Source organism: Ylistrum balloti, unplaced genomic scaffold (genome assembly GCF_031769215.1).
Source record: "Ylistrum balloti isolate Yb309-2 unplaced genomic scaffold, AGI_CSIRO_Ybal_v1 Utg369616, whole genome shotgun sequence".
Lineage (NCBI taxonomy): Eukaryota > Metazoa > Mollusca > Bivalvia > Pectinida > Pectinidae > Ylistrum > Ylistrum balloti.
Window position 1 is genome coordinate 1,800,804 of NW_026781889.1, and position 12,243 is coordinate 1,813,046.

A 12,243-nucleotide genomic window follows, 5' to 3' on the forward strand; every position below is an offset into this window, starting at 1 on the left:
GTAGTTCTTAAGAAATAGTGATAACAAACTTCCATTGTAAAAATCCAAGATGGCCACCTGAAGGCCAGTTTGTATATCTGAACAGTTTTAAAGGGAAATATTACATTTTCAATGAATGAAACACTTAGACATAAATAGCCTTCACCTTTCTGACATAATGAAAACCTTGAAAATCTAGGAACTATCACAAAATCTATGTATTTGATGAAGTACCCTGCAGTTTATTTGATCCAAAAAACAAAAAAAAAAAATCAGATAGCAGCCCTGAACAAAAAGGTCTTCTAGTCTTAATGGGGATGTTTGTTTGCTTGGCTTAATGCCCAATAAACAGCCAGGGTCATTTTGAGGCATGACCTTGTGGTATTAGTTGGTGGCTACCTCACTGAACAACATACAGGAGGCCAGTGCCATGTCATCCAGAGCAATATGAGGAAAGTGTCCTGCTCAAGCACAGATGGTCCTTCTCTCGGCTTACTGAAACAAACAGTCTTTCAAAACAATGTCTTATCCATTGTTTTATGGTTTATTGTTGCTTTCCATCCTATTAACATCCATGACCATTTAAGGATGTACCAGGTTTGGTGGTGGAGTTAATTTGAGTTCTCAGAGAAAAACTACTGACATGCAACAACTGCTCCACATAGGCTTCAAACTCGCAATGCAGAGGTGGAAGGCCAGTGATAAAGACGATTATGATCAGACACTCCAAACTGCCACTGGTGCCCCAGCTTAGACATTCACTAGTAAATCTGATCAAAGGAGACCATCAAGTAGAAGCTACACCCAGGAAGAACACAACAAAAATAATCCAACATCCATTTCAACTTTTATTATGACTTTTGAAGTGCTGAGTATCATTTGACAGCAAGAGACAAAAAACTGAGTCTCTCTCCTGCATGACCAGACTTACTAAGCATTTCCACTGACACAAGTTTCACATTCAATATATTCTCAGAATCATCACAAAAAGATAATTCCAGATTTAAGCAACTATGAATGTGGAAAAGTGTTTTTCAGTCTATGATAAAGGGTGCAGTTACTATGTTGATATGAACATATATTCCTGTCAAAATACCATTTACCCATTTTCTAATATATCGGTACCTTATATTCACATAACTAGCAATGAATTGTGTAAGAAATATAACATCTTGAGTATAATTATAATATTCAAATAAAATATCATTTGTTCTAATTTGAGGATGATTTAAAAGTATTGTAGTAAGCAAAAATGTTTTCATATTTGAAACAGATTTTCAGGAGAAAAAAAAGTGCCACTTTTCATTGTATGTTGTAAACAAAACAACACATAATTATTTGTTACAATATTGTATAAGAGTATGGCTTAATTTTCAAATGAATATCAATTTAAAGTTTCGTTTTGTTTTGTGTCAATAACTAAGTTTCCCTGATAACTGCTCATCAAAACAACCAATTTTATAAGATTAATCTCTCTTTTGTCATTTCTACATGGGCGACACATTGCAATTTAAAGCAATATCACAAAAACAATTTAGTGCATTACAATCATTTAAAAAGCAGCTATGTTTAATATCTATACTGATATGGTATAGAAGTCTTAAACACACCTGTATTTTTATGGAGTACATTTTGCATTTATTTTCTCATTAAATAACAAAATAAAAACAATTTAAAATGCCCCTTAAACATCAATAAGTCAATTTATTCAAAGTTCTGTAGGTCAAAACATGTATACATATTTATAACTTATAAGATATTTTTGCTGTGAGTTTTGACAAAATCCTACATAACTATCAAGAGTTAATTCCTTTTTTCCCCTCATTAATTTCCACAGGCTTTGAATACTTTCATTTTCAAACAGAAAACAAAATTTAGCTGAATATTAAATATTATTTCAAATTTCACAAATGTAAGAGAATTTCAAATAGTTACCATGACAATCATTCATGAAAACAAAGCATCAGGAAAAAAATATGAAACTTGAGATGCTAGTAATAGTGTAAATTTGTAGCACTTAATAACTAGAAAACACATTCATAAATGGAACGAAAATGCTGACAAGTATGATGTAATAATAATAATAATATTTTTGATGAAATGGCAGGAAGATAATAGATTCACAGACACCATTATCACAAGTCACATGATTAGTATGTGATCAATGCACAAGGAACTCATTGTAATGTGATAGCAATTACACAACTAGCACAAGTTATGTAAATCACATGAAAATTTACATGAAGTTGAGAAAGCTCTTACAACCTACATTTGATGGTTTAATCTGACTTAGCTGTGTACAGGTTATACAACGTTATATCTCACAAGTGCATAATTTACAATTTAATTTTTAACAAAATCATTACACTTATTAAAAAGAATAGAAAATTACAAGGGGAGGGCATATATATATATATATATTGGGCTGGCAGTAAAATTATGTACATTTAGATAAACAATTCTGTATCACCCATCTTTCTACCTCTCTACTACCTTCTGGCAAAACATACAAATACAGTAAAATATTAGAAATAAAACATGCCTATTTCATCAAATTAAATAAAGAATTACTGATAATATACTTCAAATACTTTTATTTTAGAAGTTGTTTTATTTTGGCAGGTCAAGCATTCAGCTAAATCATCAATGCTTAAATATGGTTTTTCAAGAACATTTTTGTCCCACAATATCATCAAATATTGTGGATTCTCCAATACATGTAACTTAATATTTAAAGCACAATGCCTAAAATATGCCAAAAAAGGTATAATTGTAATAATTATCATCATCACATTCTTGAAATGGACACTGATTATTGTTTAAAAATAGTTACTGCAGCAAATTAAAGTAAAAAAAAGGAAAATCAAGAATGAATAAAATTACTTGTTCTAAAATTGTTGTTGAAAATATATTAAGAAATAAACATCTCTTAAGAGACACCTATTACAGATGGTGTCAGCACAAAACAACAAGACATTGTTGGACCTTGAAAATCTGGATTCTTGAAAGTGATCAAATCCCAAAGATTTTTTATGAAGCATCCCAGTTGTGCAATTAATAAGGAAATCTAGTTGTTTCCTTGTTTTCTCTTGTGATTTCACTTGTAACTAAAATGTATGGATAACCGTAGAGAAACTCACATCTCCAGAATTATTTATGTTTTCGAGAAATTCAAATAAACGTCGCAAAACTGACGTCTTATGGAAACATTGGAGTTATTTTCCTTAAAATTATAATTACATTTTCCAGTTGCTTTCAGGTAAGCGGTTGAAACAGTTGGCCCAGCTGAACCTGTGAGAAGGGTGACAAGTATAGATAGTGACTGAGGCTAAATCACAGATTATTTATCCCAAATCTGGCTAAATATCATTAGTTTTTAGAAATTTGGTTGGTTACTTTTACATTTGACAGGAAATTCTGAAATTGTACATGCTCAGCTCTTATCTACAAGATTCTTCACATCTGGTGTATGTGTGTTCACTTAACATAGAATAATTCTGTGTCACCTGGATTGTTTAATCCAGGTTACACAAAAGCTGCCGTGGATGGACTTTTGGTGCACATTTTCAAAATTGTCCAACTATGAAATTTCAATAAACAGACCTAGATAAATGTTTCTTCATGCTAATTCTTGTTCCAAAAAATTGTGACAAAAAATTTCAATGTTTAGTTTTTTGCAGATATAAAATTCTGAAGAGTAACAAGATGCTTCTTTATTACAATACAAAATTCATCTCAAGTTTCTGTATCAATGACAAGTAAAATTGCTGCACCATTCATAATGGTGATATAAAGGAGCAAAAGCTAAAGCAATTTGTGTTACGTAATCCTAAAATGTACTATATGTATGATAAGATACTACCTGTTAAATACATATTAATCCTGCAAACCCTCATTCTTTAATATCGAATAAGGGCTAATACAGATAACAAACAAGGCCTAATTTGTAAACTTTCTAAAACAGATTTTGTTGTAACTGAAATATTTTTGGTTTTATTTGGATATATTAGAATGAGACAGAAACTATATATAAGTTTTTCGTTCATTATCAAAACAATGTTTTTTCGCTGTAGAATAATGAACTCATTTCTATGTAAAGAAGACATATCTCACAAGGAGGTAAAACTGTTCCTGATATTCTACACGAGGCTTTAAGTCTTAACACAAAATCATCTGTCTCTTGGGCTCTCACACAATTCTGCCTCAAAATATTATGTTGTTATAATAACCAACATCAGGTAGTACCAAGGTTTGAATAAGTTGAAGACATTTATTTGTTTCTATTCCCAATAATGACCATGTTTTGACACCATAAACATTACAAGTTAACCAGAACAAGGCTGCATACCTTTATTGACAACTGGTGACAGATGAAGCTTGTACCAAGTGACAAAAAGGACAAGATATGTGAATATTACACACAGACCATAACTAAAACTATGAAAGACTTAAAACTTGTACATACATACCCAACTACACACACATGCAGGGAATTAAAGGTCAGTGTAAGACTATCAACTTAGAGTGTCAAATATCAAGTACACGTAATCTTAAATTTGAACAATAAAATATTTCTAACAGAAACGAATCACAAAAAGTTGTTAACAAAGGAACTGATCAACTGCTGCTTCATAAACTATAATGGCAACTATGGTTACACAGAAACAGGTGAAACAAAAGGCCAAAGAAAAGCTTCTCACAAACCACGATAACTATGGTTACAGCAAAACTTCTCACAAACCATGGTATCTGGTTACAGCAAAGCTTCTCACAAACCATGGTATCTATGGTTACAGCAAAGCTTTTCCAAAACCATGATAACTATGGTTACAGCAAAGCTTTTCCAAAACCATACCTGTGGACCGAGAAAAGCCCATAAACCATGAAACTGGTTAAAGAAAAGCTTCCAAAATCCTATAATAATAGTGGTAAAACAAAAAGCTTTCAACAGATCATGGTTTATAGAAAAATTTGTCATGAACCACAAGAGCTGTGATTACAGATAAACTTCTCATAAACTTTGGCTATGGAAATGCTTATACAGCAGAAACAGAATTTTCAGTAACAATATTGCTACAGTTCAGAGAAACATCATCATTATTAAACATTGGACCACAAGGTCCTGAACATCAATTCAAATTTGTAAGACCTATTTTCAAACTTTGTTGTTGAAAAAAAAAACAACATAAAATACTGATACAGTGATCCTTTAGACAGTGTCAACAAACGTATCCATCATTGCACTTCAGATCCAAGAAGCAATATCAATAATCACAGAATCTGCACAAGTATAAAACATTCTCATTACCAAATAGTTTAGTTCTTGTAACAGTATCAGATTTCTGATACCAAAATACCCTCAACTCAAATACATATGTACATGCTTGCAATAGGATACATTGTATTACGAAAGCATTTTTCATAAAATTCTGATGAAAAATTATTATTTCAACTATTCAAATATTTTAAAAGAGATGATCAATTTACTTCAGCGTATAGACCCCAAGTAAGCTACATTTACACGCAAACTTTCATTCAATTTGGCTTTCACCACAATAAATTTCATCATTTAAATATTGTCAAGCAGGCCACATTCAAGGATTTCCACATTTCCGACTTGTCCAAAGCTTAAGTGTGGACATTTCCTGTTGTGTCCATATAAGGTACTAGTTAGTATTGTCCAGACTGGTCACAGGGAATCATTTCTTGAGGAATAAATTTGCAACTAGTCCGAACCAACCTTCGCTATAAGTTCATCACAAATTGCTGTCAGTTCCTGATTTTCCTGAACCTGAAAATGACCAGAAACAAGTCAATATTTTCTGTGTAGTTATTTATTGTTATACCCATTTGAATTCTAGATTCCATACCTTTCCCAGAAAATTACTCGATGTAATATCCGTTTGAATTCTAGAATTATTTATTTATTTGTTTATGTTTACTCATTTTGTAATTAATACTACCTTGGTTTTTGTTAGGTATGGTAAATCTGTGGTCGAAAAAAAGATCCCTTTCCTATCTCTTGTAATGGATCAATAAACAGAAGATATTTAATAGTAACAAATGTATTATTCATAACATTGATTGCTCTGCTATATATAAGGTTTTTTCGGATCTTTTATATTACAACACAATAACACTACACAAAAGACTGTAAAATCATCAATTTTCATGTTGGTTATGTTTCTGTTTGATATCATCCTCAATCTGATTGCAGATGTTTATACAAAGAAAGATTACATATTGCTCAATAAACAATAAATCACTTTTTGTTCCAGAGTCTTTTCTAGCCCTTGTACACGTAGATCTGATTTTCTCATGGCCGCTTCAAGTCGAGCTACATCAGCTGTTGTTGTTTTTTTCACTTTCTCAATTTCTTGATTTGCTCTGAATAAAAGAAATTAAAAAAATATATTTAACTCTTCTCACATACTTTCTCACATGTTTTATCACTGACTGACATTAATTATGATTTTGCATCTTCACTTAGAGTAATTAAGTGTTCATGAGCCAAGGAATATTTGGGAGTATAAATACTGTTCCTTGGTCAACAACAGCTTGGTGCAACAAAAGGAGCAAAGGTACAGAAGGATACATTCCAACATTTAAATTGGGACATTGAGACCTTGAAATTCAACTCAGTTCAGAAACACATGTGAAGTATAATCAAATCAATGTCGGAGTGATAACAACAGATGACTGATCGTAAGAATTTTTCTTATAAATTCTAAAAAAATGCATTTGCAATGAACGATTTCTTAATACCTTACATACTGTAAAATGATAAATTTTTGTAGGGCATTGATTTTTAGGGGATTCTCTTAATTCCTGAATTCATGTCTATGAACTGTTGAAATTAGTCTATATGGATTTATTGAGCAATATTTACCCATGAAATCAAGCGTCCACAAAAAGATTTTTTTTGAAAAACCACAAATATTGAGTCTCACAAAAATTATATATAAAGCTACAGTAATGCCAATAATCTGTTATGTACTTTGCTCAAAATGCTACATAGACAAGCCCTTAAATATAGTAAGAACTTTCAAAATATGGAATCTGCAAAGTCATCTGTATAAAATTTATGGAAAATCTAGGTATGTATTTTAATGTATTACATCAAGTGAGGATTATCAATCAAAACAGCATCAGAATGAGTTATTTTGATTTATTACTAACTGTCAACCCATATCCTTCCCTCCAGACTTCATCAACACCATTAGTAATAAATCCGAAGAACTCACTCTGATGCTGTTGTGATTGATATTCCTCACTTGATTTTCCCTACTGCTCAATCACCCAGCATATTGTTGGGTAGCCAGTTGAAGAGTAAAGGAACCCACGAACCAACCAACTAGCACGAATGGTGTTAGCTCTATTAGTAAATCCTTAATGTATTACATGTTACATTTCACCTAATAAAGTTCACAGCAGATATGGTTATCAATGCAATGCTTTCATATAATTTGACCATGTTTACATAATGTGGCAGCCAGTCAAAGGTAATTCTCCCCAAACCGACAAGTCATAAACATGACATTCATCTCTGTCACATCATCTGAAGAGCTGACAAGAGGAAAATTCAAATAAAAAGCACAACATAACGTTTATAGCCCGTACAGATCTAACTTATCCTCCGCTTGCTGTAAAACATCCTGTAGTTTCTCCTCGGACTTCTTTAGTTTGGACTGGTAGTCTTGAACACATTTCTTTAAAACTTCCTCATTCTGAAACCAAAAAATGTAAAATTTGAAATGGTGAAATCATTATGTAATATCTTAATTTTAAGAAAAGTTCATATTTAATCAACTGAGAATCTACAGCTTTCTTTCTACCAGATGCTGAACTTGATGAGAACTGCAAAGGATATTCTATAACTATGCTTTGTTTCAGAAAACACTTGTCCACTTAAAGAGACATCTTAATATTTTTGTGGCGACCATGTGTCCAATTTTAGCAGATTTTAGTACAAAATAAGTCCTAGTGCTTTTAGGTTATGAGTAATCACATCAGTTTCTTGTAAGAATTGATCAAAGATATGGATTTGAAAATATTTTCAATGTTAAGTTATAACATTTTAAACCTGATTTTTTTTGGTGAGTTACAAAATAAGAAAATTGGATTTTACAACTGTGAGCAGAGAATATCAAAATCTTAGACATAAATGCAACGTTCTATTTTCACTAAAGCATCTAACTTGACATCTTTGTGCTGACAAAAAAATAACTTTTATTACTATTTATCATGATAACAAATTAACACCACAATGTGAACAGACCTTTTTAAAACCTTCCACAACACCTTTGGTTTTCTCGTAACGACGGTGGAGATCGGAGAAGGCCATCTCCACTGACTGCAGATCTTCTATGGCCTAAAAACAACAAACAGATTCAACAGTGTGATGGATATTTAAAAGTGAATATTTTCAGCAGTTACACATGCTTCCATAAGGTTAGGCATCATGCTCATATCACAATTAAATGTCATATTGACAGGATAATTCTGTATGTTTGTTTGCTGGGTTTAGTGCTGTGAACAACAAGGGTCATTTGAAGGAGCCTCCTTGTAGTAGCTGGTAGCTACTTCACCGCACAACATTTGGGAGGCCTATCACACCCCATGGAGGGAAAAAAGGGTAAAGTGCCAAAGGACACAACCCTGTCAGCACAGACCAGTCCATTTCTAAGCTTCCTGAGAAACACTGTGTGTTATGTTTTCTATTGAGATTTAATTGTAGAGATCAAATATTATTCAGTCATTCTGAAAATATCTTTTCTCAATCTCATAATTGCTCTTTTCTTCAGTAAATGCACTAATATATTTAATATGTTTGTAGGTGGACCATCATCAATTAAGATACTTTGATGTTAGAACTGATACAAACCACAGAGAACCATGATTACAGGTATGAAATCAAAAGAGTGCAATCTGCAATACTTGCAAAAGAAATTGTTGGTCATTGAATAAAAAAGTTCTAAAATTTGTTTCTATTTGAACTTTACATTGAGACTGATGAACTACATCATGCATTTTTCATTATAAGATTAAAAATTTTGACCTTAATTCATGTGGCCTTGAACTCACCTGATCCCTCTCTTTTACAACATCTTCCATGGACTGCTGAGATTCTGTGCATGATTTTTCCTTTTCCGCTGAAATTGAATCAACAAAATTCTTACAATGTCAGTGATATCTGATCAATATGTTGTATTCATGAAGGTGGCAGATAAGACAGGTTAATCTGACCAATACAATTCACTCCAAAGATCCCCTATAAAGACACAATAAATGTCTTTTACAGCATCTTACAGGGAGTCAAATAAGACAAGTTAGCCTGGCCAATTTGTTGTATCCACATTGGTGTCAGAGTAGATATATTTCACCAGTGTGAATGATTCTATAGTGATAATACAGCGGCTTTTTTTCCTGCAGGATTTGGGGCCAATACAGGACCCATTCCCATTGGTAAAGCCAGTATTTTTTCCCCAATCCATGTTAAAATTCCAAAATGAATGCCAGTTAAAGAAATTAAAAATAGATGGTTATGTCCCATGTACAACTGATTTTTTTTCATTCTGTGTTTTTGCTCTAACAATAAATCTATTAGTAATGATTAAATTAAAATATCTTGGGTGTTTTATTATTTTTCAAATTGTAGATTTTATAGAACTTTCTCACAAATTCAAAGCCATACAATTCATTCCTAAAGAACTGAAAAAAACCCTTTTATACATACCTTGTAGTTGGGCAATAGTTTTTTCAAACTCGGCCACGACACACCTGTGTAAAGAATGACAAGTTATTATGTGTCACACATCAATACCTGTAATTATATGATGTAAAAACTAAATATAAAGTCTCATTATCATGGAATGCTGCATTGGTTTTTTTTTGACATATTCTCAGACAAGGAAGTTGGAATTATCTTGGGTTTTAATAAAAGACATTTAAATCTAAATATGAAAATTTCAGGGAGAAAAACCTGACCATACCTAGTGAACGACATCATACATGATAAATGACTCTCATCATCTTGTCAAAAACCTCGGTTATATAACCCCATTACCTACACCAATCACTATTGTTCATACCTCATATCATGGTTGGCCTGTTTTAGATTCTTGCACTGATCTTCCAGGCGAGATAAATTTTTCTCTCGGTCAGCAAGTTTTCGACTCCATTCCCTCTCTTTGTTGAGAAGCTTGGCTTGAAACTCTAAGTCCAAGTCTTGTTTCAGCTTATTCCACTCAGATTGTGAGTACTTTAGCACCTGTCATAACACCAAACAAGTCATGAAATTTGGAATTTACCAAAATTTTAACCAGTTAGCCAAGACTGTGTGTCTGCTGTCCTTTATCAACATGGTCACTGAATCTAACAAAGAAAGCCCAGTGTAAGTAGACACTGAAGTCATTTACAAAGGCTTACTGCTGTCCTTGAACAAAATACATTTAATCAAGTACAAAACTACCCAGCTGTACAAAGTAGTACCTACATGCCTGTAAGTAATCATAAGAATACTATCTGCTCTTAATCAAATAACATGTACAAACCACAAAAACAAACTCATCAATACATGCAATGTGTTCTGAGTCAAATCAAAGATCTGTTGCTGAACTAGCATGATTTAAAATGTACTAATTACATGGCACAGCTCTTTAGAGCTTCTCCCACATTTTTTTTTAGTCCAATGGAAGAATTTCAACTCAACAGGATTTTCTTGTATATCTAGCCATCAATATGTAGATCATGATATCTACTTAAATAAAGTTTTTCAATATCTACAGCAGATGAAAGAAGCTCTAATCTGCTCCTATTATCTTCGTCATTAGCAGTAACAGAAGCAAGAACCAAAACTACTATTTTATATTTGTACTTTTTCATTTTTAATAATTTTTTGTTTTCCTCCTTTTTGAAATCTTACTCTTAACTTTTTACCTCTATGCATATGTTTCTGTTAAACTCTACATCATTAGACATTAGTCTGTAAGTAAGATTTACATATGTTACCTGAAATCATCCACTTGTGCCCTAACAAAAAAGTCTTCCCTGTAAAAAATTAACTCCCTTGTCAGAGTTCTCCTTTAATTACTTATGTCACAATGGTCCAAGGGAAATTATAGGAATCTACTCCATGTAAACCTTCACCATACATTCCATACTTTTTTTGATACATCATATTTGTCAAAATTTTTGTTTTCTTATCATACAGTTTTCTTATCTTTTAAAACAGTATAAAGAATGGATAAAAACATGACCTGACAAGCTTTTTCATTACAAAAATCCATTGGCAATTTTTATGACCGTTATGATCTACTTAAGCCAGAATTTTCAGAAGTGATATCAAAATAAAGACACTGGATTTGAAACTTTTAAATCAGACTTTGGACCTACTTTATATTCTCAAAATTGTGATATGTCACATTCAGGCAACACAAATTAGTTGTAACATCACTTTAATTATTTATTCAACTATAGAGCTAAGCACATGGATATTCAACTTTAGTTTATATACTAAACAATGGTAATCATTCATCTAGTATATTTATATCATGCAGTCATACAGTATTATAATCTATAATTATAACTTTTCTCCACATTTTAACTGTGATTACAATTTGACTTCATAAAAGCCAAATGAGGTCATGCTCAGCCCCTAAAGCTGATATCATAAAATAAGAACCATCAACAAACAAAAACACTTATTTCCTACACCGAGACATTTTCCACCATCTAGAAGCACAAAATCAAGATATATTTACTGTAATATTAAAATATTGAATTGTCTCAGTATAGCAAATATGTAATTTTTGAAAACTGGTTGCTGGCTTTTGGCAAACAGTCATGCCTGCCATAAAGTTAATAGAAGTCAAGGATCAACAGAAGTCATGCCTGCTATAGGTCAACAGAGGTCAAGGTTATCAATGGGTCATGGTTAACATAGGTCAACATATATAGGTTCAGACTGCATCAACAAATGTCATGCCAGCCATATAGGCTAAAAGATGTCAAGACAATCAACAGATATTGTGTCTTGTGGGCCACAGAAGTCATGACTGTCTATCAACAGAGCATGCCTGACATGAGTAAACAGATTTCATGTATGTTATATGTCTACAAAGTTCAAAGCTGGCTATCAACAGAGGTCATGCTGACATTGGTTCACAGAGGTCATGTATGTCATAGGTCAACAAAGGTCAAGACTGTCTTTACACACAGGTCACTCTGACAGGTCAGTGAGGTAATGCCTGACATTGGTTAACA

The 12,243-nt window shown here is 32.4% G+C and overlaps 1 protein-coding gene across 2 annotated transcripts in view; it reads right to left on the bottom strand.

Moving 5' to 3' along the window:
• Positions 1 to 814: 814 nt before the first annotated feature.
• The window catches only part of LOC132548286 (transforming acidic coiled-coil-containing protein 3-like), a 50,117-nt gene continuing 38,688 nt past the window's right edge, over positions 815 to 12,243 (bottom strand). For both annotated transcript variants that reach the window (XM_060212153.1, XM_060212148.1), the window contains 7 exons: positions 10,071 to 10,249; positions 9,716 to 9,759; positions 9,064 to 9,131; positions 8,258 to 8,350; positions 7,600 to 7,706; positions 6,246 to 6,366; positions 815 to 5,770 (listed from right to left, as the gene is read on the bottom strand). In XM_060212153.1, coding sequence (XP_060068136.1) covers positions 5,705 to 5,770; positions 6,246 to 6,366; positions 7,600 to 7,706; positions 8,258 to 8,350; positions 9,064 to 9,131; positions 9,716 to 9,759; positions 10,071 to 10,249 — 678 coding nt within the window. In that variant the 3' untranslated portion in view covers positions 815 to 5,704. The remainder of the gene's footprint in view (positions 5,771 to 6,245; positions 6,367 to 7,599; positions 7,707 to 8,257; positions 8,351 to 9,063; positions 9,132 to 9,715; positions 9,760 to 10,070; positions 10,250 to 12,243) is intronic.